Below are 27,419 nucleotides of genomic sequence, written 5' to 3'. Positions count from 1 at the left end.
CAAGATCTTACAACTTCACCAACCATCCAAGCTCGCTGAGACTAGGTGTCTGTACCCTTTGAGTGTCTGATCAGATTTTTACTTCTAAGATATCTCTTTTCATCAAATCGAGCTCAGAATGCATGTGGTGAGGATAGTGAGAAACTCAGGTTTTATTCCCTGCGCAGAAAATTGTCTGTTAGCAGGTCGATAATGCCCTAACTTCCCAGAAGCGTGCTTGAACGTCAGATATGGAGGACGAAAGTTCTGATTATTCTCAAAGTGAGGAAGATATCGGAGAGTGGTATGACGGCGATGGAATCTGCCCTTCGCGGCATGCATTTGATGCATGCTGTCGAGCTAGCTTTGACACCTGGAATGATGCAGCTTCGAAACTTCCACCGGATCGCCCATCTTATTTCTACCTGAATGATTTTTTGGAAATGGTCCAAAATGTTCCGCAGTTTTTCCACAGTCCTCCAAAACATGTTGATATCACAGGGGAACGAAGATCTCCGCTTGTCTTGCGCTCGTCGCTTGAGCTGGAAACAACAAGCCACCCAACCTGTGAGCAGCATCAAAAGACCATAGACTATTTTCAGTGTCTTGGATTTCCTTCTCCAGGAACATATGAGTCTACAACTACATCGCAACTCTCTTCCGCCGGCCTGCCAGAACACCAAGGTTATTTCACGAGTATCGTTTTGGCTTGGTCGTACGTATTCTGTTGTCGCTGGGTCGAAATACTCGAGTGTGCTGGCATGAAGAGCCAGCTGCTGCATGCTGATGGCGAACAGCTTCAAAACTGCTTTTGGGATCTGGTCATACACAGTCGGTGGTCGGCTCAGGTGACCCGTGGGAAAGCGACCTTCTATGCACCATGGATGATATCCAACAGACACTCTAATCCGGCACAAAGGTTTGTTCTGAATCCTACTAAAACGATAGATTATGTCGGCTAAGAAATTTTCCAGTGATGGCTGGGTTCAAATCTCACCGAACTCGTCACTCGCATTTGATATCCTGCTCGACTTTTGCACTTCAAACGGACTAGAGGAAGAGTTGCTCCTAGGGTTTGGAGCCATTTTGATGCTAACATCAAGGAACGCGCCTTCGTTAAAGCTTCATCCACCGACGATGATTTTTCTTCCTGCGAAACAGCCTGAACATAACTCTACTTTTCGGCAGCTCTGGGAGTCGCTTGACAAATGCATGTCTCTCAGTGCCACGCAGGATGCTCTTGATTCTTTGCTTTGTAGCGCATTCTTTGATCCAAGGGTTCCTTGCAATCTAATCGGAGCTGCATCTTTGGGTGTTAAAAAAGCTCTCCTTATGCATGATGGTGACAATTTCGAGAAACTACTGCACGCAGTAGCATACAGACGGCCCCATCTCACTCTCCTGTGGCATGCTGTTGCGTATAGTCATCTGGCAATGCCCATACTGAACTTGGTATTAAGCGGCCTTCCCCCTATTTGCCTGGCTGCGGCTTTTTGGACCGATACGCATCAATCGTTCCTTCAAATACCATATTACCCTGATGGTTCAATGGATATATCTATTCCCCGTGCATATGAGTTTAGTCTTTCCTACTTTTGCCGCCCAGAGGTCAGGGCCCCATGGACACCAGCTCCTCCATTCGGGTCGACGACTATTGAAAACTTGGGCCTTGAAATTAGATCTCATTATTGCCATAGACATATCCCTCTATCATGGAAGTGCTACTGGAATCAGCGAGGTGGTGAGAGGCTCCCAGCCGGTCCGCAGCACCAACTCAAGGCAGCTGGTAAAGTAAATTTGCAATGCTTTGAGACAGGCAGCAAGTGGGACTTAGAAGAGTGAGTTACTCTTATCATTCTTGTTGATTATAATACTTATTTGTGCAGGATAAAACCCGATGCGAAACGCGATGCAGATGAGCAGTCGTGGGGTGCAACATCCAGGCTTTTCAATTGGCATAGATTCAACGAAGATGGGTTGTGGCTTCAGGACGGAACAATGGACGCGGAGCAAATTCGTCAGCTGCAGCAGCATCCATGGATTGTGGACCCCTTTGACGACGGAGGTCGGTTCAGTAAGGTGGCTGAAGCCAAACCCCCTGAAGTATGCCGAGAAAGCATCTTGGAATGGGTTGCGAAAGTGGAACCGTGATAGAGCATCAGCTTTCAAGAGTCCCTTCTCGAAGAAAGTTCTACATATTTGATTCCTGTATTTGCGGCTGTAAATCTCAGTGAGGTAAATGGAGACCTTGACACTGGTAAGTTAGCTAGCATAGAATGCGGATTTTGTGTATGAGAAGCAACAACTTCAATGCCATCTTGCCGGGTTTGCTGCTATCAAGCGAATAATGAACATCAGCAATATAAAATTCGACGCGTCCAAATAACCAAAAGTGGAAGATATTCCAGCAGCGTTTACGTGGGGGCCATGTTGCTTGTGTCAAATGCAGCTCATGCGCCCCTGGAGGCGGGCCTCTAAGGTTATAACCTGGTGGTTACACGACATACATATGTGGCGAGATTGAAGAGGGATAATAGCCCTAGGAGCTGAATGATGAATGCGAGAGAATGTTTTTGGGGGAATAATGAAACCTGAAAAATGGAGATGTTACATGATCTAATGTGAGCCAACAGTGACTAACTTTGGCTCTGACAAGACCAAAATCCACGTGAGATCAAATATACGACATGTCATGTCCAGAGGGTCCAGAGGGTCCAGGGGCAAAAGAAGCTGCAGTACTCTTCTCCCTCCCCCCCCCCCCCCCCCACACCCCCAAAGAAACCTTGATATACCTGGCTAGGTCAGAGATATATTTTGTTCATAGAGGCTGATTTCGAACGCTTGGGCAGGCAGCTGTTCAATGTCTTGAACAACTGCTAAGAAGCCAATAAGCCTATAGTTACATGAGCAAGAGTTGCTCTTTAGCTCCATTCAGGAAAGTAGCACAAGCATTTAGCAGTATGGAACACTCTAAGTTGATGGAAGAAATACTGGCAGAGGATGGGTGGCTCCATGTTGATCAAGGGGGTGAAGAGAGTGGCAAAAGAGTCACAGCAAATGTTGGACTGGAAGAAGGATAGTATGCATGCAGATTGTGATAGGAAACATGAATGACATCAATTGGAGAAGTAAAAAAAATCCAAACTTTAGATAGCAAGGAATAAGGATGCAGATCAGATTGATAAGCGGACGCATTATCAATGGGGTATGATGAAAGATGCAAAATAGAAAGACTCATGATAGAGCTAACGACGGCGGACGAAACATCAAAACATACAGCAAAACTAAGAGAAGCTCAAAACCATCACCTAGCTTTCAGCCCCGGCACCCCCTGAATGCCCGTTGTGGTTATTTCCGTCTAGGTGAATCAGATTCTTAAAATCAACACCAACTTCCGCTAAGGTGCCGGCATGCTCATGCACAATGTCCATGCATCTCACCCAGATCTGGGAATCCGGTTCCACGCTGCTCAGCTGTCTCGATAGGGTGGCGTTGAAGGCATCCAAGTGTCCTTTGGCCCATTTTATACAGGCACTGGTCATGTTGGACGGGAAGCACTGCTGATAGATGCCGATGGTGTTTTTGATCATGGTGAAATAGATAAACGAAACCTGGAAGATGTAGAGGGGAAGGTCACCTTCGAAGACACAGTGTCTAAAATGTGCTGTTAGAAAGAGGAATTGACAGGCGGATTATAGAGCGTAAATACCTAGCCCGTTTGGTCATCACTTCTGACCTTGCTCGGAGGTATGCCTCCCGGGCGCGATCGTCAAATCCCAGTCGAGTCAGCCAGCTGATGTTCAACTTGGTTGCATTCAAAAAAGAATGAGTATCAACAAGGGCACGGATGAGAATTTCCGCAAGCTTCCCGGCTCGCACGTCGATTTTCGAATTGATCACATCTTGGGCCGTGAGATTTCCTCTTAGCGTTTTGGTTAGTTTACGCAGCTTTTCGACCCGTGCGACCGCGTCTTCGAACTGCTGAAGGGCGATGTTGATATCCAACTCATCCAATTGGCCGTCTACCCATTTCATGTTCTGCTGTTTTCCATCTACGTCGATGAGGATGTCTAGTTTGTCACGAGCATCTGAATCGAACATCTCTGAGCGTCGGGATAGCGATTGGCTGCCGCTGATCAATTCAGTTGACTTGGCCGCTGCTTCTGCTTCCGTCCTTAGACCTTTTCGGAGTTCTTCGACAGTTTTCCTGAACGTCATCACGAGGTCGTTCTTGGCCCTAACGTTGCGCTGGTCGGTTCGATAGGTGAAAGACTTTGGGCCATACCGGATATTGACCGCATTGGGAACCGCGGGTTCCTCGCTATCATCGGCTGAGTCGCTGTCCAGGTTCGCGCCGAGATCGATGAGGTCGATGTCCTGAAGAGGCCAGCATTCTTCCGCGACTAATTTTGTCGGCGCAGGCGCTTTGCTGTTGTTCTGGCTATTGGGGTCCATGCGTTTCCGTTTCTTCGCTGCCACGAGCAGATGGTCGTTCAGCAGGACGATGTGGACGGGGCGTCTGGGCTTCCACGTTGCAGAGTCCAGTTCTATCCACTGGCCGGATTCGAGGACGATATGCCGCCCTGGAATCGCGGGGAGGAATTTCTGCGACCTCTCGACAGTTTTCCAGAGCGTCTGTAGCTGGATACTCCACATGCTCTCCAGGTTAGCGACGGAGCTACGGTTTGCATGTCTTCTTCCGACCAAAGTCTCTTCGAGACTGGGAGATCCGTTCGAACCGGTGGTGGCACCGGCCTGGCCCAGTGCGGTGGTGAGTTCGGACATGAGTCCCCGGAGCGTGCTCATCTCCTCCTTGAGCTTCTCGGCCTCCTTGCTGATCTTGATGAACTGGGTGCGGTTCTGGTAGACGCTCTGCTGAAGGTCGGCGGAAGTCCTGTTTTTGAGCTTGCGAAGGCTGGTTTGGTACTCTCTGATGTCCTGCTCAGAGGCATTTGCGAGCAAGTTCGCGACATCTATGATGCGTGTGTCAGTAACGGTTGGGATCTGGGAGTCGCAGATGAGCATGTACAGTTGTCCACCTGTAGGCCGGGGTCCTTGAGCGCCTTTATCTCGACACGCAGCGGCTGCGACGATGAAGAGGTCGATGGGCGGTCGGAGATCTGCTCCTGGCTGGCGTTCGCAGAGCGAACATTGGCCGGCAGACTTGGGACGGGAGGGGCTTCTCCGACAGCGAAGTTGGGCAATTGGTTGAATTTGGCGGAGTACCGTCTCTTCACGAGGTCCGACGTCGCTCCTCCATTGCGCTGCGGGCGTGGGGTCGCGGAGGGGAGGCCGCCGGGAGACCTGCTGGAGCCCGAGTTGGGATCGACGATGGGCTTCGGAGCACTGATCTGGGGACGACGGGACTTGCTGCGAAGCGTGAGGCCTCGGACATCCATGGCATCAACGTAGTGTTGTCGACGAGTAGTGGTGACCGCCACAGACTGGGAGGAAGATGGCGCTGGTTGTTGTTGTTGTTTTGGCTGCGGGTTTGGGTGAACGAAGATGCCAGCCAGGCGTAGTTTAGTAGTTGGTTAGAGTTTCGCGATCAAATGATGGTTTGAAGCAGCTCGAAGCTCCACCCCAGAAAAAAACCAAAAGCCAAAAAAAAATCCGACTTGACGACGAACTTACAACAACTCCAAGCAGAAAAAGAAAATTTCCAAAAGACCGAGTCCAGCGACAACAACCACCCACGCGCTCCCTGTAAATCGCCCTCTTCGCTCCGTCTCTCACCTTTTCTCCTTTGTTTTCGTGCTCCCGGAAGAGATTACCTTTTTTTCTTTTTTCTCTTTTTTGGTACTTTTTGTCTTCTTCTCAGACGACATCCATTCGTCTCGGGTTGCGTTTTCCAGCCATTTCTGCTGCCGTTGAAAATTTAGACGGAGACCCGACCAGCAAGCCGCGAACCCTCCCAACAGCTCGAGAAGACAGCTAGTCGCCCGTCTTCCGTCCTCCTCTCATCCTACGCCGAGGTTGTTTCTTGCACAAACCAATTAATCACAATGAGAACGAGTACCATTGTCGCCGCTTCTGCCGGCACGTTCTTGACAGGCCTACTGGGTACGGTTCCTTTTTTTTGTTCGCCGCAAATGCATCGCCTGCCTTTTTGTCCTAACATTCTTCTAGCCTATGCCATCTACTTCGACTACAAGAGACAGTCCGATCCAGAGTTCCGCCGTGCTTTGAAGCGGGACAACCGAAGACTCGCCAGAGCCGTCCGACAGGAATCGGAGGCGGAGGGTGCAAAGCAGAAGGAGGAGATCAAGCGGGCGGTCCAGGAGGCCAAGGATGAGGGCTTCCCTACCGACATTGAGGAGCGAGAGGGCTTCTTCATGGGCCAGGTGGCCAAGGGTGAAGCTCTGTGCGCTGATGGTATGTGCCTCGGCGATCTTCCAGCTTCCAATTTTTCATTCGTTCACCTTGTCCTCTTCCGTCTGCCCTTTTGTTCTTATTTTTTTTTTTTTTTTTTCCTGTATCCTTTTCTCCCTCTTCATTTCGTTGCTTAGTACTGACTTGAGCTTTGGCTACAGGCTCGAACAACGTCGAGGCGGCTCTTGCGTTCTACAAGGCGTTGAAGGTCTACCCCCAGCCAAAGGACCTGATCGCGATCTACGACAGGACGGTACCCAAGGACATCATCGAGATCCTAGCAGAGATGATCGCGATGGACTCCTCGCTGAAGTTGGGCTCTTTCACCAGCGATCCCGGGATGGACAGCCAAAACGTCGAATAAAACACCCGACACCGAAGTCCTGACGACGACCCACCCGGGAATTAAATAATAGTAGCGCCGTCCACCTGTTCGATGGTATATGTATTTACCGTGGCGGGGGGGGGGGGCGCGCGGCAGGACGAGCGCTGGACTTGCATCTACGATATCCGCTCCAATCTCCACTACTGTACATCTTTTATCGTCCTTCGATGGCAGCAAATTCTTTCTTCTGTGGTACGAAAACTTGGCATTGGCCTCGGAGCAGGGATTCCATTCGGTTCTTCATTTTTTGTCTTCTGCTGTGTTCTTAGGACGGACCCTCTGTGAGTGATTTTTCTTTGCAGCTCGGCCAGGCATTGTTGGGGATTTGCAGTGTATTTTAGTGAACAATAAAAAGAATGGTCTTCTTTTTTTCGGCATGGGACACAGGATGCTGTATCCGCCACTCTATGGGTTCATCTGCTCTTCTCGCTGCCCACTGGTCCCACGTCACCTTGGTAGATATATCATATTGCATTTCACACCGATAAAGGGTGTTCTCCGGTATGCTTTTCAAGGTAAAACATCCGTGAAAGCTGCCTACACTGGGGATGCGATCCAGATCCTTAGGGCTGCAGAAGGCTGATCGTCAGCCTCAGTTGGCCACTCTAATTTCATCTCTTCCTCCACGCAATATAATAAATATAGCACTTGGGTGGCGATCCCGGGGCTATTTCCAACATGATTCCCTGGCCACCTGCAAGCTATTAACCAGAACAACTGGAAAATGCAGCCTGTATTCTGTACTCTGCACAGAGTAGAGAGTGAGTGAGGAACCACCCCAGCCATTTGGTAAAGGGTCATCATCAGTTACACTACCACAGAGCGAACTGCACTCTATGGTTAGTGTTGGAATCTTGACAGAGAGAAAAGAGACACTCGACTCAGAGTACAAGAGTAGACTCTAAAACAATCATGGGACCTGGTGATGCGCGGTTCGGCGATCTCTCCCTTTTTTGCCTGGTAGAATAACTCCGCCATTGTCATAAATTAATAAAAAAGTATTAATTAAAGACATGCCTCCTTCCAGGGGGATGATCGACTGCAGGTGTTTCGGCGCTAGACAAGACCTTCATCCCCAGGGGGCCGTTTTAACCAACTCACTAACTCACTAAGCAGATTTAACTAACCAAGGGCGGGTGGCTGCGCCGGTTTCACGCTCTTCTTTTCATCTCTCCCTCTCCCTTTTTATCTCTCCGGCCGTCTCACACGCTTTGCGCTGTGCTGTCTCTCCTTTTCGTGTCTATTCTCTCCTGTTCACTCACTGTCTCTTCTCTTCTTCACGCTCTTTTTTTTTTTTTTTTTTTTCAGTTTATTCTTTCACTACTTGATTGCTCCACTTCTTGTTGCTCTTTTCATCTTCCCAGTTGCCTGACTGCAAGCTGAAACACTCAAAAAGATCCTCACCTGTGGGAGAAGTTGTTTCGCGCATTTCAGGGCCATCATGAAGAGCATTGTGCGTGACAAAAAAAAAAAAAAAGTTCATCTGAATCACTGTTTTGTTTCAGTCGCTGACATCTCATCGTGTAGAGCAAACTCCAGATTCTCGCGGCCTTCTTTGGCCTGCTGTCCACCGTCTCTGCCGTCACCCCCATCGAGGTTCAAGGATCGCAGTTCGTCAACAGCAAGACCAAAGATCGCTTCCAGATCATTGGCGTCGAGTAAGCAGCCAACCACGTCTTTCCCGTCCCGCCGTTGATCGGTGCCGCTCACCCTCATAACCTTGTTAGTTATCAACCGGGCGGCTCATCTGGCTACAAGTCCAAGGACGGCAAAGATCCGCTCAGCGACGCGGATATCTGCCTTCGCGACGCCACTCTCCTCCAGCGACTCGGTGTCAGTACCCGATTCTGGGCATGCTCCCCTAATCCGCATCGAAAAAGCTGACTTCGATCGCTATGTAGGTCAACACCATCCGCATCTACAATCTCAGCCCGAACGTCAACCACGATGAGTGCGTCTCAATTTTCAACGCCGCCGGTATCTACCTCCTCGTGGATGTCAACAACCCGGACTACGGCCAGCACATCAACCGAGAGGACCCTTCGTCAACCTACCACAAGGGATACTTGAAGCATATCTTCTCCATGGTCGAGGCTTTCAAGGACTACCCTAACCTCCTCGGTTTCTTCGGTGCCAATGAAATCATCAACGAGGATTCCTCCGACGACGTTCCGCTTTATATTCGCGTAAGTCATTAGATCAACAACAAAAAAAAAAAAAAAAAAAAAAAAAAAAGGAATATTAAATCTAAAACTGACGGTTGTAGGCTATCCAACGCGACTTGAAGCAATACATCGAAAAGCATTCGTCGCGTAAGATCCCCGTCGGATATTCCGCCGCCGACATCCGCCAGTCCTTGGAAGACACCTGGCAATATGTCGCCTGTGACGCTGGTGACGACGGTCATTCCGACTTCTTCGGCCTCAACTCGTACTCGTGGTGCGGCGACGCGACCTACAAGTCCAGTGGATACGATAAGCTAGTTGAGATGTTCTCCGGCACCTCCCTACCCATCTTCTTCTCCGAGTACGGATGCAACGAGGTCAAGCCCCGCATCTTCAGCGAGGTTCAGGCCATCTACGGCAAGGAGATGACCGAGGCCATGTGCGGCGGTCTTGTCTACGAGTACTCCATGGAAGAAAACGAGTATGGCCTTGTCTCCCTCGAGGGCGACGGCAGCGCGAAACTGCTCGTCGACTATGACAATTTGATGGGACAATTCAGCAAGCTTGACATCAAGAGGCTTCAGAACCTCGATCCCAGCACCACCAAGGTCAAACCACCAAAGTGCAAGTCCAGCCTCATCAAATCGAAGGGCTTCTACAACAAATTCGAACTCCCCGAACTCCCTGAGGGCGGAAAGGCACTTCTCGACGGCGGTATCTCCGGCGCCAAGAAGGGCAAGCTCGTCGAGGTCAAGAAGACCAAGGTCGAGTCCGAAGTGACGGACAAGGATGGAAACAGAATCACTGGATTGGAGCTCAAGATCTTGGGCGAGGACCAGTCCAACACCCCCGGTGAAAACACCTCAGGCCAAGGATCCAGAACCGGCCCTTCCAACTCCCAGCAGACCGGCGCTGGAGCCAAGTCTATCGTGGCTAGTGCTGCTCCCGTGCTTGCCGCTGTTGCTGCCGCTTTTGCCCTCCTGGCATAGTGAAGATAGTCAAGGTCCTTTGCTTTCTCCACGTGTCCCATGATTCCCCATTTGCGTCGTGCCAGGCAGAGTTGTGTTTTGTTGTAAATAGTTCTAGCTCCACAATAGTCCTGTGCTGTGAGCCTTTTTCCCCCCCCACTCGAAGGTGTTTGTATGCACAGATTGCCTGTTAATCTGATTGTTCGGACCGTGCTAGCACTGTATTCTAGATCAAACTATATCCAGTGTGTGTTCGCAACTATTCATTAAATCTTGTTGTATTCAGTTCTTACAATAAACTTGAAACAATGCTATGAATCACAGACCAGGAAAACGCTGATATTCCAAAGCAAATTCGATGGATCAAGGATGCTCTAATCTGTGTACTCTGTACATATATTCAAATTGCACCTCTCCACAGATAGATGCAGCCAGCATGGAAACCAGCATCCACCAGGTCAACATTCTCCTACAATTGGCTGGAAGGCCATCCATTGATGAAAGCTTCAGCGTAAAGATTTTGCAAGTCAAAAGCCATACGGTTCGCGTAGCTGTGAGGTTGACGTGTGCGTATACGGAGTAGCAAGGGAAGGGTTTAGTTGCACTTTTGCCGTTACAAAATCAAAACAGCCCAAAGAAAAGGTGTCCCGATTCATTAGTTATATCAAAGGTACTCTGTATCAACAGGCAAAAATACAACACTCAAAGTAGTTTAAAAAAAAAGGAAAAAATAATCAAACATCATATCAAAGATTCTTATTTTTTGCGTTTCTTTTTGTTTTTTGTTCTCCTCCATCTTTTAAATGCTTCGAAAACCATTCATTCATGTCTGATCATAGATGGTGCGTCATGCCCTCCCTTTACCCTTTCCCCTTCCTCTTCGTCCATGACTGGAGCGTGAAGCCGCTGCATTATCTAGACTTGGAAAGTCTTCAAGTTGGTCCTCCAGAAAGGAGCTACTCTCTTGGAATGTATCTACATCGCATGTTTGGCCTTCTTGCTCTGCGAGACTTAGTCGAAGTGCAAGTTCAAAGTCATCAGCTTCTTGCTGGCTGGTGCTCCGTTCTGCCATAGGACCGGAAGCGTCGCTCAAGGAGGGTAACCGCTCAGCTGCGGGATCGTTGAAAACGGGCTCAAATTTGTCTTCACGCAGTGGTGTAGGCGTCGGTGAGGATGTCAGCGCATCTTCCAAACTACGACGAATGGCTTCTGCGAGATCTGGCTCCAGTTCTTCATCCAACGGCTCCAGGACTTGAGGCTCGAGTGGCAGCCCATGCCCTAGTGTAGAGGGCAGGATGGAAGGTTCTGCATGCGCGCCAATTGGAAGCTGTGCAGCAATAGTTCCGCTTGAAGAGCTTCCTCCAGCACTGCTGTTGCTTTCCCTTCTCTTCCTTTCATCGCTGGTATACGATTCTTCGCTGAGCATGCAAGCGTAGGCAAGGAGCTCGTCCTCACTTGCCCCCGGACCAAACAGGTCGACCCCAAATCTGCCGCTGAGATGTCTCTTCGCTTTCTCCTGCTCTTTTTTCTGTCTTTCCAGTTCGAGACGCTCATCCATGATAAAATCCTGTAATGCACCGCGTCCAGTATGTGAATAACGATCAACTTCCGGCGAACGGTTACCTCTACGCTGCGAATATCGTAAACGGCGTTTGTTACTCTTATATTGATCTGCTGCAAATGAACTGTATGACCAGTAGCGCAATTGGGTTCCCAGAGACACGATGCCTCGGAGACGTGTTGAATCTGGATCAAGGCATATAGCTCCCGCAGCGAAAAAATTGTGCCCAACTCCTTGCACAGTTGCCTCAGCTTGCTGAAGGCGGCGGCGTGCTCTCGAGGAGAATCGTGAATTAATCGTGCGGATGGGCTGTAGTGAAGATGCAAGGAGATCCCATGCTTGGACCAGACCATCATTGCCGCCATGGACCAAATAAAGAGAAGTCAGGGCGATACAAGATACTTGGGGAGAATCGGTATTGATGACCCGAATTGGTTCAAGGTTATTACTTATCTCAGCGTTCGGAGAAACGGGAGATCTGATGTTCCAGACAATGACAGTACCGGTAGACGTGCCAACGGCGATGAATCGGGCCCGATGACCAGGGATCTGTGAAGGGACTGATGACTCGTTCAAGCCTGAGAGGGGAGTAGATGTCTCTGAGGAGTCAGAGTCACCACACATGCTGAGAAGTGGATCTTCCGAGACCGTTAATTTAGCGATAGTTGACATATCTAGAGCAGCGGTGGTGATTTGGGCCATTCTGGGCAAATCAAGTGTCAGTTTTGATACTGTCCAGATGGCTGTTGCCAGAGCTGCTTGAGATCCGCTGTCGTCACTCAATGCCGGCGTGTGAGGCACGCTGGCTGACGATATGAGTTCTGGGCCTCCGAATATTGATGAATGCCTGACGGCAGACTGGACGCGAGGGAAAGTTTCATGCTGCACAGCCGGCAGAGCAGAGCTGAACTTGAGACGTGTAAACCGTTTCAGGGATACGGGTTGCTTGGGTGTAACACCGCAAGTAATTACGGTGATTGATTCTCCAGCGCCATGGTTGTCATCGCCCGCAAAATCAACTTCTAGTTTCCGCTGCATATCCCATCCTTCGCATACTTTGCTGAAATGCTTGGGTTTGAAGGACAAGTACTGCTCGACTTCGGCGGTCTCTGCGGCAATTTGTGCGGCAGTAAGGCCCATAGAGCAGCTAGAAGATCTTGGAGTATAGCTACCGTCAACAAGCTGTGTATTGAATGGGTCCGGTCGCGCAACACGTCTAGTCGCTTCAACGAGTTCCCAGCGAACAGTTCTTCCAGTTTCCCAGGCTAATTGATCTAGCTGTTCGGGCGTGGGTTTGGGGTTGGTCTCTCTTTGCAGAGGGATTTCGGTAAGATAGAATACCTCACCGAGTGCATTCAAGACGACAGCCCAAATGCGACGGTACGCGTGTCGCTTGGTAGAGAAATTGTCGTCAACGCGAATCGCTATAATGGGCACTCCGGGACAAAGAACCCATCTTGCTGTGACCTGCCCTCGCTCATAGCGTTGGTTGTAAGAGTGATTGGGGCCGATGGCATAGGCTGTAAGAACGCCAGTTGAAGTTCCCGCTAGAATACCACAAAGTCCATTCGTGATATTCAAAATCTGTGGCGATTTCGCAATCCAGACAGAGCAGATACTGGTAGTCACCGGGACTAGCTTGGGGATTCCAAGTTGCGGTTGAGAACGAGTCTCCGAATCTGTCAGGGACAAAAAACGGCCTCGCTTCTCGTTCGAGGAGAGAAAATACGTGCGACCACGAGGACAACCCTCTCCATACACCAATCCGTATTGCTGGCTTACGTCCATCACGTTCGGAAGACCCACGAACTCTCCGGCACCGAGACCCCACTGGGACTCACCGGGGAATAAATCCGCGAAATGGTTGAACATTTGAGGGTCCGAGATGCCCCATGCACCAAGACCTGCCTTGCTAGCCGTGGGGTCACTTGCGGAAGCAATCCCTTGCTCTCTTGCTCCATGTACAAACATGGCTGGCTTCTTTTCCGAACCTGAACCAAAAGCACCGTCAATGTGAGAGACCGGGTACAGTAAAAGAGAGTTGTAGGTCGCCAAGCCCGAGGAAGCCGGTCCAGTACGCGGTGATGCTTGTTGGCCTGATGGCTGATATTGTGCTGGTCTACCTCTAGCCAGCGACCTCAGCAGGCGTGTCCTCAGGATGTATTCATTTCTCCACGACGCCAGAGCCGTCAGCCGGCAGAACGTACGTTTCCGCAAGAGGAGGTGCTCGAATTCGTCGGAATCAAGTCTTCCCCTCTGGGCTTCGATAGCAGCAGGGCCGGGAAAGTAGCGTGAAAATGCAATTCTCCAGGCATGCGGCGTGGTCACGAGGCTGTGGAACCGCCGATTGACGAGGCTCATGGAAGAGAGCGACGCCGGAGGGAGATGCGACAGGATGTGAGTTAGGACCTCTGTAGTCAAATCAGCAAGGCAAAAAGGAAGAGGTCGCTCCTCGTTCTAGACGCCGCACCATTTGGGAAGTTCTCGACTGATAGTGGAATGGGCCCGTTGATGCGAGACGGGATCACTTTGAACCCCAGCTGCTCTGTGCCCTTTGGCGAAGGGATCCAGGTATTCTCGTACTCGATGACTCGATCGACAGGCCGCGCTGGTGTGTCCTGCTTGGGAGAGTCTATCGAACACGACACTGAGTCATCGGTGCCAGGGAGGATAGCGACCGAAGACCTGTCGGAGACTGTGTCGCCAACAGGTTCTCGGTCGCCGCCATCTCCATGGGAGAGGCAGTTGGGGCCAGAGTGATCAGAGAGAAGGTTTCCATGCTGGGCGAGGGATGCTGGGTTGTTGGGGGCCGGGTCTTCAGGGACGCGATTCTGGATGAGGTGGACGATCTCTGGTTGCATAAAAGAATAGGAAAGGGAGAGCTGGATGGAGCGAGAGAGACTGAGCCAGGAGTTGGTTCCGGTCCAGTCACAGGGAGAGATGCGTGCTTCTGATCGCTGTGTCGACGGCGCCGTGGATGTGCTGGGTTGATGCGAGGAAGAAGAACGAAACTCTTGTGTTCGTCGCGACGCCAAAAAGGGAGCTGAAGCCTTTAAAGTGGACGTTGCGCTGTGGTCACGTGGCTCCCGACTTGGACGCCCTTCTGCCTGGTGACGGCGACGGCGGGAATATCGACGAGACAGCCTCTCTCTCTCTCTGTGTGTGTGCGACATGCGCATGGTAGACGTATGTACTTCTTCCCAAGGCTCACTGCTTCTGGACGCAACCTTCTGTACTCCTTGTAGAAGTCGTCCGGTAAACTTGAGGCTACTAAAAGCCCGTCGCGTCCATATTCGCGCGTCTTAAAACGAACTCCAACAATCGGCGGCAAATATCCAAAAGGGGGTCCCATGACAGTACTTCTTGAAGCTCCTGGCCATTTATGAGAATCTAAAATCTGCGCAGCACATTTGACTTCTCTATTTCGAGTTATTCGTCATGTCGCTCGGAGGTACTGCTCCATAATCCCCCAACACCTTAAGTTGGCTACCCACTGACCCTACGCAGAAGTTGATACGATACGCATTCTCGTCTCAACCGACAACCATGTCGGATACAATGAGCGTGACCCCATCCGTGGAGACGACTCCTGGAAATCCTTCCATGAAGTCATGTGCCTCGCCAAGGATCGCGACGTCGACATGGTGCTGCTCGCCGGCGACCTGTTCCATGAGAACCAGCCGTCGCGGAAGTCCATGTATCAGGTCATGCGCTCTCTGCGAATGAACTGCTACGGTGATAAGCCGTGCGAGCTGGAGATGCTGAGCGATGCCAGCGAGAATTTCCAGGGGCCGTTTAATCATGTAAACTACGAGGATCTGGACATCAATGTTGCCATTCCCGTGTTTTCAATACACGGGAACCACGATGACCCCTCCGGGGAGGGCCATTTGGCAGCGTTAGATATCCTGCAGATGTCTGGCCTGCTAAACTACTATGGACGGACGCCGGAGTCCGACAATATCCAGGTCAAGCCCGTCCTGCTCCAGAAAGGCCGCACGAAATTAGCTTTGTACGGTTTGAGCAACGTAAGGGATGAGCGGCTCTTTCGAACTTTCCGAGATGGAAAGGTCAAATTCTTTCGCCCGTCTATACAACAGGGTGACTGGTTTAATCTTATGAGCGTTCATCAAAACCATCACGCATACACAGAGACAAGTTACCTCCCCGAGACATTTCTACCAGGATTTATGGACCTCGTCATTTGGGGCCACGAACACGAATGTCTGATAAATCCTCGCTTCAATCCAGAAACGAAATTCCACGTTATGCAACCAGGTTCTTCTGTTGCGACCTCTTTAGTTCCTGGTGAAGCGGTTCCCAAACATGTCGCCATTCTCAGCATCACTGGGCGTGATTTCAAATGCGAACCCATCCCCCTGAAGACCGTACGCCCGTTCGTGATGAAAGAAATCGTTCTGAGTGAAGAGAAGGAGGCTCAACGGCTCCTGAGAAAGGAAAATAACCGCACGGAGCTCACACGATTTTTGATGGGTCTCGTGGACGAACTCATAGAAAAGGCCAAAAATGACTGGCTCGCATCACAAGACGATTTCGACGGAGATGAATCAGAGATACCTTTGCCGCTGGTCCGGCTTCGTGTAGACACTTCCACCCCCGAAGGAGGCAGTTTCGACTGCGAAAACCCCCAGCGCTTCTCGAACCGATTCGTTGGTAGAGTGGCTAATGTCAACGACGTCGTGCAATTCCACCGGAAAAAGAAAGCCACGACAGCTGCTCGCGGCAAAACGGATGCCCCTGGTGAAACTATATTATCTCAACTCTCCTCCTTGGACACCGTCAAAGTCGAACGACTCGTCCGCGAGTTTTTGACTGCTCAGTCGCTGACTATCCTCCCACAAAACTCCTTTGGAGACGCGGTTTCTCAGTTTGTCGACAAGGACGATAAACATGCCATGGAAATGTTCGTCAACGAGTCGCTTGAAAGTCAAATAAAACACTTGATGGATCTAGATCGGGAGAACGAAGAGGGAGATGCCGAGTACGATGAAGAAGAAGCACAGCAGAGTTTGCAGGCCGCCATGGACAAATATCGTGAGCAACTGGAAGAACACTTTTCTAGGGGCAAGGGCAAAAGAAGAGGAGGCAGGAGGAGGTTCAAGCCAAAGCCTGATTTGTGGGATAGTGATTTTGACGGCCCGTGGGAGGATCAACCAGGTGCTCTGATCCATTCAGATGTTGAGGGGGCTCAGAATGCGGGAGAAGAGGAAGAAGAAGAAGATGATGATGATAATGAAGCGCCTGCCACCAGCCGGAGACGAGGAGCTGCCTCTGCCACTTCGACTCGCGGTACTAGAGGCGGTCGAGGCGGCAGAGGAGGCAGAGGACGCGGTGCCGCATCATCCAGGGGTAAGACAACGACGGCATCGACACGCGTTCGAAGCCGACAAGTTATGCCCGACGATGAGGACGACGACGAAGAGCCTGGTCATGATGATTTGTTTGTACAAGACGACGCCATCGATAACTCGGCGTCGGAAGCCAGCAATGCCTTCTTCTCACGGCCCCTCCGAACAACACCCCGCTCTCCTGTTCCAGCTCCATCTTCACGAAGCCGCAAGACATCATCTACAACCACGACCGCATCAACTCGCAAGGCTCCCGCGCGCTCCACAGCCGCTACCCGCTCAAAACAAACAACTCTGAACTTGGCTCGTACCTCTCAGCCAAGTCAAAGTCAGACAATCACTAGATCGAGTAATGTTAGCGGAGTAGGTAGACGCCCAACGCGAAGCGCCGCGGCGAAAAAGAACATTGTGATTAGCGATATTGAGGATGACGAAGATGACGAAGCGTTTGAGCCTGTGCAGCCGGCTAGTATTAGGAGTCGGAGGAGATAGTCCTTGTGCCCCGGTAATGTTCGGAGTTTTTGGAGATCAAAGTCAAGGGAAACAAAGGGGCGTTCACAATTATATCATTTCTCACAGCAAAAGAACCCAAAGATGTATATGTCAAATAATCAAAGGGAAACATAAAATCATATTATCATATCACTTTGTTTACATCACAACTTCCCCCTGTTCAAAAATTTCACCGGTATATCCACCCATCTCGCCCTCAAATACTCCGCGACGTTCTTCCCCAAGAAGTCTACCGTGCTGGTGATTCCAACTCCGCGATCTAGCAGATTTCTAAACAGGAAATGTACACCACGCAGATTCGGCAATTCAAAGCGCTCGATGCTCATCGTGCCGTCTTCACGCCACTCCCTACCGAGAAGCTCCCGCGCCTTATCGACAGATAAGAGGCTTCGCAGCCAGGTGTATTCGTCGGCGTGACGGACCCAGAAGCCACAGTTGGCATCAGAACCCTTGTCGCCCGAACGTGCGTGCACTATGGAGCCGAGCGGCGCCCGAATCGTTGGCCCAAAATCCGTGAGAACGTTGGCTAGCCGGCCCGTTACCGGTTGAGTAGGCTGCTGTGCGGGCCAGACTTTTGTCTCCGATGGGGGTGCAATGTCGAGGACGGTATTGAGCCAGGGAAGATGCGCTTGGTGCTGCACGTCTGACTGGGGAAGGAGAGTGACATAGTATTCAAAGACAGGCTTGGGGAATCCTTGACGGAGATCGAGGTGGAATGTAGCGCCGGGATAGCCTTGCATGACATTGTCTATGATCTGGCGAACGAATTTCGTCGGTGCGAGATCCTCAGCACGGGGAGCCTGTGCGAGGACGCGGAATGTGGCCGTCGCGCTGTTCTGGTCTTGAGGATCGTCTGGGCAAGTACCCAGGACCGAGAAGTTGAAAACAGTAAAGTTCTTCGAATAAGGGGCAAGGAGTCGCCGAATCTGTGCCTCCAGCATTCTCGCTTTGGACGGGATATCTAGTCCTACCATGAAGTAGATAACCTCTGCTTGGTATCCTCCTCTGGCCGTGAGGCCTACCTTTGTTGTTGGCGGGGGCAGGGCAGACTTGACGCCTTTAACAGCGACCCGGTTGCGACCTATTTGCTCGAAGTGAATATCGGATAGTATAGCCGTGACATCTGAGTTGTAGTAGATCGGCCCTTGGATCTCGTAGAGCAACTGGGACGAGCAAGTATCAATCGTAACTGCTCCACCAGTGGAATAAGATTGCTTCGTGATAATAACTTGGCCCTCGGACGAGATCTCAGCAATAGGGTAGCCGATATTAGTCCAGCCGTCCCCTCCAGCATTCTCCAAACTCTTGAAGCCAGTGAAGTTACCACCACAGACATAATTGCTGCACTCGATAAGATGGCCCGCTACGAAGGCATTTGCGAGCTTGTCAAGATCGGACCTTGCCCAACTATGCCACCAGAGCGCCGCACCGATGACCGGAGAAGCATCAGAAACGCGACCACAGAGAACGATATCAGCACCCTTGGAAAATGCAGCAGCGATTCCCATTCCGCCCAAATACCCCTGGGCATAAATAGGCTCGAAATCCCATTTATCTAGCGTCTCGCCGGTGTAGATGTTTTTAAAAGTCGATTTTCCAGAGGCCAGGGCTTCTTTCACGGCGGGAAGGACTTCATCACCGGATATCCATGCAACCTAATTGCTGAGCATCAAAAGGCATAAGAGTCTGTAATGCAGTGTGTCATACCTTTAGATCAAGTCCCTTTTCTCTAACCATTTCCGCAACCACATCGTAGAGAGCTTTCGTATCCGTCACGCCAGCATTTACCGCAATCTTGATTTTATATCTAGCCAGATCTTCCAGTGCTGGCTCGAGGGCCTCCAGGAATGAAGGTTCATATGCCGGACCGCCGGAGACGTTGATCAGGCCAGCTTCTGCGGAAGACACAGTTTTCTGATCAACCCGCCGGGCTGCAGCCACAGCCATGTTGTATTCGCTCATGTAGTCTGATATGATAACGTCGACCGGATCCTTGGGATAATTCCGCGCGAATTCGGCCATCGCATGACGGCGGTCGGACGCAGAGCCGGATGCTCCTGTTTAAACGAGTTAACGCCGTTCTAAGCCCCTCGATGGAAAGCAGAAACGAATCGATATCTTTACCTGCTATCCGGATAGGTCTTCTACTCTGGGCTGCCATAGTTTCTGTTTTGCCAGCAAGGTTACAGCAATTGAGATGGGTTATTCAATCGTCATCCTTTCCAAAATCAAATTCATATGATGGAGACATATTGTTATAATATAATAGCTCCGTTCTCCATTCGGCATTCCCAATCCGAGGCTATCTCGGCATTGGCGTAGAGCGGGAATGGCTGTAGTTTTCGGCACCCTGGAGTAACCATGGTGCACGGGAGATCCCATAGTGAAACGGGAATCGGACCCTCCTCAAGGCTGAGGCGGCCCATTTCATTCCTGTCCTGTTTTTCTCAGACGAACCAGTCGTCCAGTCGGAGCAGCTCATCTGAAGGTGGTATTGTGGGGGTACTATGTATCCTCCAGACGGGACCGATTGAGGGGTTAGCTATGGAGCTAAATCCTCACCATTCCCCAGCAGCGGAGATGTCTGATGGTGTTCAGCGGCGGAACCATGGAATTCAGTTTCCGATGATGTCTCCATATACAAGTTTGCAAGCAGCGAACCGAGATGTAGCTCTCTCAGGACAAGAGCTTGAACTTCGCTTCCATGGTGGCTTGGAAGCGATGTTGAAGGCCAAAAACAACTCGGCTCGGATTTACATTTCCACTTTGGAGGCAAGGCAAGGGGACCAGACAGTTGGCTAGCTAAATACCTAGCTTCTCGAGTCGAGGTACTCGAAGGGTTCAATCAATTCATGCGAAGGTGCAATGACATATTATTAGTCTTGGGTTGTCATCGTTGTCGCTATCCAAACAGATTGTGATGGTGTGAGATACATGCGTACTGAGCAGACAGTGATGGATTGGTTGACAGCTAACTTACCGGGATATTTTGTAGCTTCGGACAACTTAATCTAACAAGAAAAAAAATTAGCCGCTTACTTTTTTCCTAACAGAGTAAAATATAACCCTGTCAAAGTATGCCAACTGGGGGCCAATGCGCCGGTGTCATCTAATGGATGGATGGATAGGTAGGTAACGGTTGTCCGAATTCAATCATCAAAGGCATCATATCGTAAAGAGCGCTAACTACGGGGGTAGAGGTACTAGGTATATAACAATCATATAATAATCATCTTATCATCAGAACCTCGTCCACCCATTTACCCACATCACCGCCACCGTCAAACCTATCGACAACAGAGTCACCCCGACCAGCTCCAGGGCCCTTCGCTGTCTACATAGCCATATGCGGGCATCAACGGCCCGCATCCCACGATCTCTCATGGCGGCCTTCATACCCGGGAGGCCATCGAGGCTGTCGGCATTGAAATCTCGCTGGTATGTGTGAATTTGGTTCTTCGCCACTACCACTGCGGCGAAGTGACCGAGGGCGCGTCGGTCTTCCAGGTAGGGTTTCGGCTCGTTGGTTTTGGGATCGGTGGTCAGTGCGAGGCGGGGGACACCGAACCCACACGATGTTTGGACCTACACAAGGAGGATATATATATTCCATATGAGGTCACACAAAAAAGAAGAAGGGGACATTGACTAGGTGTTGGTCTTTCTGTGGAGTATGGCCACCATACCTTGAAAACATCCAACCTCATCACCGCCCGCGCCCCCTGCACGAACTCCTTCTCCAACGCCATCCTCCCGAGCATCGTCTGGAAGGCAGGCTCGTTCCACTCGGCGACCTCCCCGCGGCAGAACAGCCTCATGATCCGCGGGCTCACGTCGAACGAGCAGAACATGATCGTGCACCGTCCATTCTCGCGGATGTGGCTGAGAGTCTCGTTGCCGGAGCCCGTCGAATCGATGTAGGCGACCTCGTTGGGGTTGAGGACGGACAGGGAGGAGGAGGGGAGGCCCTTGGGGGAGACGTTGATGTGTTTCCCGGTCAAGGGAGCGGAGGCGACGAAGAAGACGGGCTGGGCGAGGATCCAGTCCTGGAAGTCTGGGCTGATGGACGGGTAGTATTTGACCATTTTGAATGGGCTTTTGCACTTCAGCTGGAGGAGGAGAAGACGGGGGAACGGGGTAAGACTGTCAGCTGGCGACAACGGGAGCGGAGGGAGGAGTATGAAAAGACATGATTGGAACACAACTGGAGGGCCAGGCAGCGCGGAACCCTGGGAGTGCGACACATCATGCCTGCGCCGATCGCGCCGTTTAGCGGAATCTTCGGCAGCGGGTAAGTCTCAAGTGGCAGGCTCGTATTCCGGTACGATGTCAGAGGGAGCATCGCAGGAAGAACGAAAAAAAAAAAATAAAAAAGAAAAAAAAGAAAGGACAAATTCGACAACTATCTCAGTTAACTAAAGAGATTGAATGGAAACGAAAGGATGTATGTACCCCGTAACTACTCCATACTTCATCCGACAAACGTGTGTAGTTACAGTATGTGGGGGAGAAGGTTTAAGGGGAAAAATAAAAAAAAAAAAAAAAAAAAGAGAGAAAAATACAAAAAAAAGTTGACCGTCCAGAATCCACGGCCAACCCACAGTGAACAGCCGGTGTGATCTGGTGCCGCCATCCCGGAGTGGAGGTGTCTCTGCAGAATTGCTTCCCTCAAGTGTCGCCTCCATTGCCTAGCGCGCCACAGCCGTTCGTGGATTGCTCGCACGAGTGTGGGAGAACCAGAAGAGACGCGGTCCATTAAATAAGACCACGCCCGGGTCGCGACTCCGGGATTCGAACCAGGCACCGTCTCGTCCTTTCTGACTAAGCAGAATTCATGGGTTGGCTGCGGGTGTTGAGCAGACAGTCTTCCATTTAGGCCATCACAGCTAAGTTAAGCAACTCTCATCCCAAATACACTTTTAAACCACGTTAAAAAAAATAAAAAAAAAAAATTAAAATAACTCCCTAGCGGGATCTCTCTCATACATTCCCACTCAGACACTACAACAACACCACAACAACTCACAACACAACAACTCACAACACAACAACTCACAACACAACAACTCACAACACAACAACTCACAACACAACAACTCACAACACAACAACTCACAACACAACAACTCACAACACAACAACTCACAACACAACAACTCACAACACAACAACTCACAACACAACCACTCTGCAGGTGTACTTTCACTACAATGGTATTTTCTTCGTCATAACAACATTAATTTCATGATATAGCGAGAACAACCCGATGATGCTTGCTAAGATACAACCTGGTGAAGAAACAACAGCAGGAACAGGGCCCCAATTTCACAAACCCCCATTCCGAACTACAGAGCTAGCTGCTCCGCTCAACCAAACATCGCGTCTCCGAGACGGATGCGGACGGCCTTGACCTGCGTGTAGTTATCGAGAGCGTATTCTGCAGAAACCCCATACCAGTCAGACCGCTGTCCCAACCGCTTGCGTGAACAAAAATTAAAAAAAAAAAAAAAAAAAAAAAAAAAAGAATCACTTACCGCCCAGCTCACGGCCCAGACCGGACTCCTTGAAGCCACCAAACGGCGTCTGGTACGAGAGGAGGTTGTAGCAGTTCACCCAGACGGTTCTACATCCTCGTCAGCCAATTCTTGCTCTCGAGAAGAAGGGAGAAAAAAAAAAGGAAAATAAAAGAAGATGAAGAGAATGTATCCGGGGAATATCGATTTCATTCTCTTTCTTCTTCGACTCACCCTGCTCTGATTTCGTTGGAGACGCGGATGGCAGTGTTCAAGTCCTTGGTGTGGATGGCAGCCGCAAGACCTAGCAAGATCATAAGAGTCAGTCACCACGAAAATCACTCTCGCACAATAAAAAAACAAAAAGAAAAGAAAAGAATAAAAAGAAGAAAGAAAGAAAAAAAGAGAGAGAGAGAGAGAGAGAGAGAGAGAGAGAGAGAGAGAGAGAGAGAGAGAATGGGTCCTCACCATAGCTGGTACCGTTGGCGATCTTGATGGCATCCTCCTCGGTCTTGAATGTCTGGATCGAGCAGACAGGGCCGAAGATCTCCTCCTTGACGATGCTCATATCTTCGTTGACATTGCTGAAGATGGTGGGCTGGATGTAGTATCCTTCGGTGCCGAGGCGTTCACCGCCGATCTCTACCTTGGCGCCAGCCTTCTTTCCCTGGTCGATGTAGCCCATGACGCGGTCGAACTGGAGCTGGGAGATCTGTGGTCCCTGGAAGGTATCAGGGTTGAATGGGTCGCCGACCTTGTTCTTCATGGCACGTTCCTTGAAGCGCTGGAGGAAGTCCTCATAGATGCCCTCCTGGACGAGAATACGGCTGCCGGCACAGCAGCACTGGCCGTGGTTGAAATAGATACCGAAGTTGACCCAAGAGATGGCGTTGTCGATGTCTGCGTCGTTGAAGACGATGTTGGGGGACTTGCCACCGAGTTCGAGGGTGACCTTCTTGAGGTTGCTCTTGGCGGCGGCCTGGAGGATCTGACGGCCGACGAGGGTGGAGCCGGTGAAGGCGACCTTGTCGATGTCCATGTGCGAGGAGATGGCGGCACCGGCGACACGGCCGAAGCCGGAGATGACGTTGAGGACGCCTGGTGGGAAGCCGGCCTCCTTGACGAGCTGGCAGGCGTAGAGGGCGCTGAGGGGGGTCTGCTCTGCGGACTTGAGGACGATTGTGTTACCGGTGGCGAGGGCGGGGGCGATCTTCCATGCCCACATCAGGAGGGGGAAGTTCCAGGGGATGATCTGGCCGCAGACGCCGACGGCCTCGTGGCGGGTGTAGTTGAAGGTCTCGTGGTCGGTGTCGACGACCTTGCCGTGGAGCTTGTCGGCCCAGCCACCGTAGTATCTGATGCAGCCGGCGGAGTTGGCGACGTCGACTTTCGCCATGGAGACGGCCTTGCCGTTATCGAGGGCCTCGATGGCGGCGAGGGTGTCACAGTGCTGCTCGAGCAGGTCGGCGAGCTTGTTGAGCATGCGTCCACGGTCGGTGGGGGTGACCTTCTTCCACTCGCCCTCAAAGGCCTTGCGGGCGGCAGCGACGGCGATGTCGACATCCTTCTCGGTAGCCTCGTGGACGGCGACGATGGGTTTCTCGTTGTGAGGGTTGATGGTCTCGAAGGTCTTGCCCTCTACACCCTTGACGAACTCATTGTTGATGAACCTGGACGGCCCCGGGGATTAGCGGTGAATTCAGTGATTTTGAAGGAAGGGGGCCAGCACTCACAAGCCGAGGGGCTGTTCGTATGTGCAGGAGGGGGTTTCGATCTTCTGGAAGAGAGCCATTGTTGCTGTGGAGTGGAGGGTGATTGAGGATGAAGCAGGGGAAGAGAAGAGATTGAGGATGAAGCAGGGGAAGAGAAGAGATTTGAGGAGTGAAGGTGGAAGAGAAAAGAAAAAGGAACAGAGAGAGAAAGAAGAAGAAGAAGAGAGAGAGAGAGAGAGAGAGAGAGAGAGAGTAGAGGAAGGTTGGCAAGCTGCTGGGTCGATCCTTAAAATATGAACCGGCAATACAACAAATAAAAGGAAAGGAGGGGGAGCGGGGGAAGGCGCAAAAAACACGACGAGAACACACACCCAGGGAAGGGAAGGGCAAGGGAAGGGGGGGGCAGCAGTTTCGGCGGGGATTTTGGTTCAAAGGTGGGGTAAAAGTCAACTTTTTTTTGCTCTTTCCCTTCCCATCCCCGGGGCGGCTCGCAGGTACTTTCCTCTTCGGGGGTAGGACAGGGGCAGAAACTGGGAGAGAGGGCTGCTCCTGCCTCTTATCCCGACCCCGTTTTATACTCAGTACAAACGTATGAATGAATGAATGTATGTATGAATGTATGCACAAACGTATGAATGTACAAATGTATGTATGTATGGATGGTACAGGGAGTACCGGAGAGTACGGAGAGAGGGAGAGAGAGAGTACTTGGGTAATGATGTAAGGGAAGAGAGACATTTGCAATGCAGGACGCCGGTAAGCCGGACAGGGACGCAAACTCAACCCCACACAAACCTTGCCCGCTGATTCCGTGGTCTGTGTGTAGAACTCTCTCTCTCTCTCTCTTTTTACTCTCTTTCCGCTGCTCCGTCGTGGGGAAAGCGAAAGAGCGTTAACCGGCCGAAAAGGAGCGTTCGCCCGTCGGTTCCCCCGCCCAATTAACCGCTGTCCTCCTTCCTCTGGCCCGCCCGCCCCAGCTCGCGATGGTTCGCGCCTCTTAAAAAAGGGGACGCGAACGCCGTGGAATTGCATCTTTTGACAACTCTTCTCCCGGTCCTTCACACATTCTTGAATTCCGCCCATCCATGTTTTGGCACTTCCGTCGCGGGGTTTGTGTTTGAGTTTTCAAGTCGTTGTCTAGCCTCCACATCAAGTCAATTTCTGGAAAAAAAATGACACAAACACACATTCTCTCTCCACCCAAACTGCTCGCACGGAGTTTCTGCCAGCCTTTAACCCCGCCTATCGCCGCTCGCCAAGACTAGTTACTCTTCTTGATTAGTCATCCGCTCGTCGGCTCCGTATCAACGATAATCCCCACTTTTGTTCGGTCGGGATGCAAATTCTGTCAACTATTTCTTTTGCATGTCCGAGTTGCCGTGTCGTCGCGAACGGGGCAGGCTCCCCATACCAAAAGAGAGAGAGGGTGCATGGCCGTGGCCACAGGCTGCCTTTCTGCGCTCGAGGACGGTGAAACATGGAGCTTAGGTGGGAACATGGTTCGAGTTTACTCTTAACTTGGACCAGAGCTTCCCTCGTACACAGATAGATCCAGACGCACACACACACACACACGCACACATGCACACAAGCATATCCTGGAGCCGGGACCCTAGACCACCGTATCCAATCAGGATATGCAATTAGCATCGCACCGGACCTCGTCAACTCAAACACCCTGGCTACCTCGAGGGTTCTTAGACGCAGTGTAACTCGACAGATTGCCCACGGACGCCTTGAGAAAAGAAACACGAAACGCCGACTGGAGGGATAGCTGGTCTTTTGTCACACCGCCAGCGAGTGAGAGGACGTGAGACCCCTGGTGGCCGTCCCGTTGCCCAGTGTCTCCTCCGTCGCCTTCCCAAGGTCCCCTCTGCAAGTACTCCGTAAGACGGTTGGTTTTTAAAAAAAAAGTCTCTCAAACACGGACGCGTTATTCTAGCCTGGGACACTGGCCAGGGGACGACCGGTGGTGCGTCAATGCGGCAGCTCGTAGCGATGCGATGTGTGTCCGATCCCGATCCATTATCGCCCTGCAGTATTCCGATCAGCAAATTCCGCTAAACGCTTGTAGTGTGTCGGGGGAAAGGCGATGTCTAGTAACCAGCCATTCGTCCATGCTCGCTGAAGATCTCCCATCGATCGGGAAATGTTTTCTGCATGCGGGTCTTCAATGTGCGGAACTCACTCACATCCATGCAGATATTTGAAAACATCACACCTGGTAATCGCTTGCAGAGACAGTACATAAATTAGCCCAGTGGATCCGCGTCAAATCTGGTTTGTCGTCTCGACGCAGGAAGACTGTGACTGATTAATTGAAGACACGGGAACGCAGTGATCCATAAGGCTGCAGGGCATCCAAAATGCTCCATGGGAAACATTTCCTTTCTCCTGAGAGTTACGTAAAAGAGTTTCCATTACGCGCAGCTTGAACTTCCGACTATCCAGTCGATCCCATAGACACCATTCGAGCCGCGGTTGTTGAGGAGGATGCTGTCGGGCAGCGAAAGTTGATAGCTCATAATTAACTAACTAGTTAGTTACCCCGGACAAAGGATGGAGATGCCGACAGGAAGATCTGGAAGTCAATCCGTTTCCTCGGTATGGAGATCGGTGCAAAAGGGAACGGGCCAGCGGAAAGTTGATCTTCTAGGCTGCGTATAGTTCGTTAACTTAGTTTCGCATTTTAGTTAACTTAGTCTGTGCAACAGTGAAGAGCTGTGGGAAAAGCTTTGACCGCCAATATTCTCGAAATGAGAAACACACGAGCCAACTTTCAACTCTCATGTTCAACGGCCATATGGAATGGATCAGTGACCACTGAGCATTGCAGTTCATCAACTAATATGTTCGACGCTGATCTCAGTTCAAAGTTAAGA

The 27,419-nt window shown here is 50.9% G+C and overlaps 12 protein-coding genes across 12 annotated transcripts; 5 read left to right on the top strand and 7 right to left on the bottom strand.

The window, feature by feature from the left end:
* Positions 1-63: 63 nt before the first annotated feature.
* CIMG_09798 (uncharacterized protein) lies at positions 64-2,130 on the top strand (the record flags this gene model as incomplete). The annotated part of the gene is made up of 3 exons (XM_001240176.2): positions 64-898; positions 954-1,817; positions 1,866-2,130. The coding sequence occupies exons 1-3, from the start codon at positions 231-233 to the stop codon at positions 2,128-2,130; spliced, it is 1,797 nt and encodes a 598-aa protein (XP_001240177.1). The 5' UTR covers positions 64-230.
* A 646-nt stretch (positions 2,131-2,776) lies between these two features.
* CIMG_09799 (exocyst complex component exo84) lies at positions 2,777-5,486 on the bottom strand. Its single transcript, XM_001240177.2, has 3 exons — positions 5,009-5,486; positions 3,689-4,952; positions 2,777-3,633 (listed from the first exon to the last, which is right to left on the bottom strand). The coding sequence occupies exons 1-3, from the start codon at positions 5,376-5,378 to the stop codon at positions 3,288-3,290; spliced, it is 1,980 nt and encodes a 659-aa protein (XP_001240178.1). The 5' UTR covers positions 5,379-5,486; the 3' UTR covers positions 2,777-3,287.
* Positions 5,487-5,625: 139 nt separating this feature from the next.
* Positions 5,626-7,112, top strand: CIMG_09800 (mitochondrial import receptor subunit). The gene is made up of 3 exons (XM_001240178.2): positions 5,626-6,042; positions 6,109-6,354; positions 6,513-7,112. Exons 1-3 carry the CDS (start codon positions 5,985-5,987, stop codon positions 6,713-6,715), a joined length of 507 nt encoding a protein of 168 aa, XP_001240179.1. The 5' UTR covers positions 5,626-5,984; the 3' UTR covers positions 6,716-7,112.
* Positions 7,113-7,964: 852 nt separating this feature from the next.
* CIMG_09801 (1,3-beta-glucanosyltransferase Gel2) lies at positions 7,965-10,204 on the top strand. The gene is made up of 5 exons (XM_001240179.2): positions 7,965-8,189; positions 8,264-8,394; positions 8,464-8,569; positions 8,638-8,922; positions 9,003-10,204. The coding sequence occupies exons 1-5, from the start codon at positions 8,178-8,180 to the stop codon at positions 9,888-9,890; spliced, it is 1,422 nt and encodes a 473-aa protein (XP_001240180.1). The 5' UTR covers positions 7,965-8,177; the 3' UTR covers positions 9,891-10,204.
* A 295-nt stretch (positions 10,205-10,499) lies between these two features.
* CIMG_09802 (F-box and WD repeat protein) lies at positions 10,500-14,448 on the bottom strand. Its single transcript, XM_001240180.2, has 2 exons — positions 13,901-14,448; positions 10,500-13,841 (listed from the first exon to the last, which is right to left on the bottom strand). Exons 1-2 carry the CDS (start codon positions 14,289-14,291, stop codon positions 10,717-10,719), a joined length of 3,516 nt encoding a protein of 1,171 aa, XP_001240181.2. The 5' UTR covers positions 14,292-14,448; the 3' UTR covers positions 10,500-10,716.
* A 318-nt stretch (positions 14,449-14,766) lies between these two features.
* Positions 14,767-17,291, top strand: CIMG_09803 (DNA repair protein (mre11); the record flags this gene model as incomplete). Its single annotated transcript, XM_001240181.2, has 2 exons — positions 14,767-14,881; positions 14,938-17,291. The coding sequence occupies exons 1-2, from the start codon at positions 14,869-14,871 to the stop codon at positions 17,289-17,291; spliced, it is 2,367 nt and encodes a 788-aa protein (XP_001240182.2). The 5' UTR covers positions 14,767-14,868.
* A 58-nt stretch (positions 17,292-17,349) lies between these two features.
* On the bottom strand, positions 17,350-19,550 carry CIMG_12438 (uncharacterized protein). Its single transcript, XM_012358775.1, has 3 exons — positions 19,437-19,550; positions 19,020-19,369; positions 17,350-18,967 (listed from the first exon to the last, which is right to left on the bottom strand). The coding sequence occupies exons 1-3, from the start codon at positions 19,471-19,473 to the stop codon at positions 17,456-17,458; spliced, it is 1,899 nt and encodes a 632-aa protein (XP_012214198.1). The 5' UTR covers positions 19,474-19,550; the 3' UTR covers positions 17,350-17,455.
* Positions 19,551-19,854: 304 nt separating this feature from the next.
* CIMG_12946 (uncharacterized protein) lies at positions 19,855-20,421 on the bottom strand (the record flags this gene model as incomplete). The annotated part of the gene is made up of 3 exons (XM_004445175.1): positions 19,855-20,114; positions 20,293-20,323; positions 20,398-20,421. The coding sequence occupies 3 exons, from the start codon at positions 20,419-20,421 to the stop codon at positions 19,855-19,857; spliced, it is 315 nt and encodes a 104-aa protein (XP_004445232.1).
* An 80-nt stretch (positions 20,422-20,501) lies between these two features.
* CIMG_12440 (pyridoxamine phosphate oxidase) lies at positions 20,502-21,754 on the bottom strand. Its single transcript, XM_012358776.1, has 2 exons — positions 20,999-21,754; positions 20,502-20,897 (listed from the first exon to the last, which is right to left on the bottom strand). Exons 1-2 carry the CDS (start codon positions 21,395-21,397, stop codon positions 20,553-20,555), a joined length of 744 nt encoding a protein of 247 aa, XP_012214199.1. The 5' UTR covers positions 21,398-21,754; the 3' UTR covers positions 20,502-20,552.
* Positions 21,755-22,461: 707 nt separating this feature from the next.
* CIMG_09805 (aldehyde dehydrogenase) lies at positions 22,462-24,675 on the bottom strand. The gene is made up of 5 exons (XM_001240183.2): positions 24,559-24,675; positions 23,294-24,495; positions 23,060-23,129; positions 22,847-22,935; positions 22,462-22,749 (listed from the first exon to the last, which is right to left on the bottom strand). Exons 1-5 carry the CDS (start codon positions 24,615-24,617, stop codon positions 22,679-22,681), a joined length of 1,491 nt encoding a protein of 496 aa, XP_001240184.1. The 5' UTR covers positions 24,618-24,675; the 3' UTR covers positions 22,462-22,678.
* A 1,205-nt stretch (positions 24,676-25,880) lies between these two features.
* Positions 25,881-27,049, bottom strand: CIMG_12945 (uncharacterized protein). The gene is made up of 2 exons (XM_004445174.1): positions 26,730-27,049; positions 25,881-26,570 (listed from the first exon to the last, which is right to left on the bottom strand). The coding sequence occupies exons 1-2, from the start codon at positions 26,784-26,786 to the stop codon at positions 26,235-26,237; spliced, it is 393 nt and encodes a 130-aa protein (XP_004445231.1). The 5' UTR covers positions 26,787-27,049; the 3' UTR covers positions 25,881-26,234.
* On the top strand, positions 26,904-27,364 carry CIMG_09806 (uncharacterized protein; the record flags this gene model as incomplete). The annotated part of the gene is made up of 3 exons (XM_001240184.2): positions 26,904-26,942; positions 27,081-27,141; positions 27,240-27,364. 3 exons carry the CDS (start codon positions 26,904-26,906, stop codon positions 27,362-27,364), a joined length of 225 nt encoding a protein of 74 aa, XP_001240185.2.
* Between the last annotated feature and the right edge of the window lie 55 nt (positions 27,365-27,419).

Source organism: Coccidioides immitis (genome assembly GCF_000149335.2).
Source record: "Coccidioides immitis RS genomic scaffold supercont3.2, whole genome shotgun sequence".
In the NCBI taxonomy this organism is placed as follows: domain Eukaryota; kingdom Fungi; phylum Ascomycota; class Eurotiomycetes; order Onygenales; family Onygenaceae; genus Coccidioides; species Coccidioides immitis.
This window is presented reverse-complemented; position numbering and strand designations above follow the sequence as displayed.

Excerpts from the sequence above, each read along its gene's own strand:
- CIMG_09801 (XM_001240179.2), top strand. Across the intron at positions 8,395-8,463 it reads TTCCAGATCATTGGCGTCGA|TTATCAACCGGGCGGCTCAT; the intron begins GTAAGCAGCCAA and ends TAACCTTGTTAG. Across the intron at positions 8,570-8,637 it reads CTCTCCTCCAGCGACTCGGT|GTCAACACCATCCGCATCTA; the intron begins GTCAGTACCCGA and ends ATCGCTATGTAG.
- CIMG_09805 (XM_001240183.2), bottom strand. The coding sequence starts at position 24,617 with ATGGCTCTCTTCCAGAAGATCGAAACCCCCTCCTGCACATACGAACAG. Across the intron at positions 24,496-24,558 it reads TACGAACAGCCCCTCGGCTT|GTTCATCAACAATGAGTTCG; the intron begins GTGAGTGCTGGC and ends GGGGCCGTCCAG. Across the intron at positions 22,936-23,059 it reads TCCAACGAAATCAGAGCAGG|AACCGTCTGGGTGAACTGCT; the intron begins GTGAGTCGAAGA and ends ACGAGGATGTAG.
- CIMG_09802 (XM_001240180.2), bottom strand. The coding sequence starts at position 14,291 with ATGCAACCAGAGATCGTCCACCTCATCCAGAATCGCGTCCCTGAAGAC. Across the intron at positions 13,842-13,900 it reads AGTCGAGAACTTCCCAAATG|AGGTCCTAACTCACATCCTG; the intron begins GTGCGGCGTCTA and ends ATTTGACTACAG.
- CIMG_12945 (XM_004445174.1), bottom strand. The coding sequence starts at position 26,786 with ATGTACTGTCTCTGCAAGCGATTACCAGGTGTGATGTTTTCAAATATC. Across the intron at positions 26,571-26,729 it reads TTTCAAATATCTGCATGGAT|GGCGATAATGGATCGGGATC; the intron begins GTGAGTGAGTTC and ends GGAATACTGCAG.
- CIMG_09799 (XM_001240177.2), bottom strand. The coding sequence starts at position 5,378 with ATGGATGTCCGAGGCCTCACGCTTCGCAGCAAGTCCCGTCGTCCCCAG. Across the intron at positions 4,953-5,008 it reads CGGCCTACAGGTGGACAACT|ATGTCGCGAACTTGCTCGCA; the intron begins GTACATGCTCAT and ends CACGCATCATAG. Across the intron at positions 3,634-3,688 it reads GTGATGACCAAACGGGCTAG|ACACTGTGTCTTCGAAGGTG; the intron begins GTATTTACGCTC and ends AGCACATTTTAG.
- CIMG_12438 (XM_012358775.1), bottom strand. The coding sequence starts at position 19,473 with ATGGCAGCCCAGAGTAGAAGACCTATCCGGATAGCAG. Across the intron at positions 19,370-19,436 it reads AAGACCTATCCGGATAGCAG|GAGCATCCGGCTCTGCGTCC; the intron begins GTAAAGATATCG and ends TCGTTTAAACAG. Across the intron at positions 18,968-19,019 it reads AAAAGGGACTTGATCTAAAG|GTTGCATGGATATCCGGTGA; the intron begins GTATGACACACT and ends CTCAGCAATTAG.
- CIMG_09800 (XM_001240178.2), top strand. The coding sequence starts at position 5,985 with ATGAGAACGAGTACCATTGTCGCCGCTTCTGCCGGCACGTTCTTGACA. Across the intron at positions 6,043-6,108 it reads GTTCTTGACAGGCCTACTGG|CCTATGCCATCTACTTCGAC; the intron begins GTACGGTTCCTT and ends ACATTCTTCTAG. Across the intron at positions 6,355-6,512 it reads TGAAGCTCTGTGCGCTGATG|GCTCGAACAACGTCGAGGCG; the intron begins GTATGTGCCTCG and ends CTTTGGCTACAG.
- CIMG_12440 (XM_012358776.1), bottom strand. The coding sequence starts at position 21,397 with ATGGTCAAATACTACCCGTCCATCAGCCCAGACTTCCAGGACTGGATC. Across the intron at positions 20,898-20,998 it reads TGAGGTTGGATGTTTTCAAG|GTCCAAACATCGTGTGGGTT; the intron begins GTATGGTGGCCA and ends CTCCTTGTGTAG.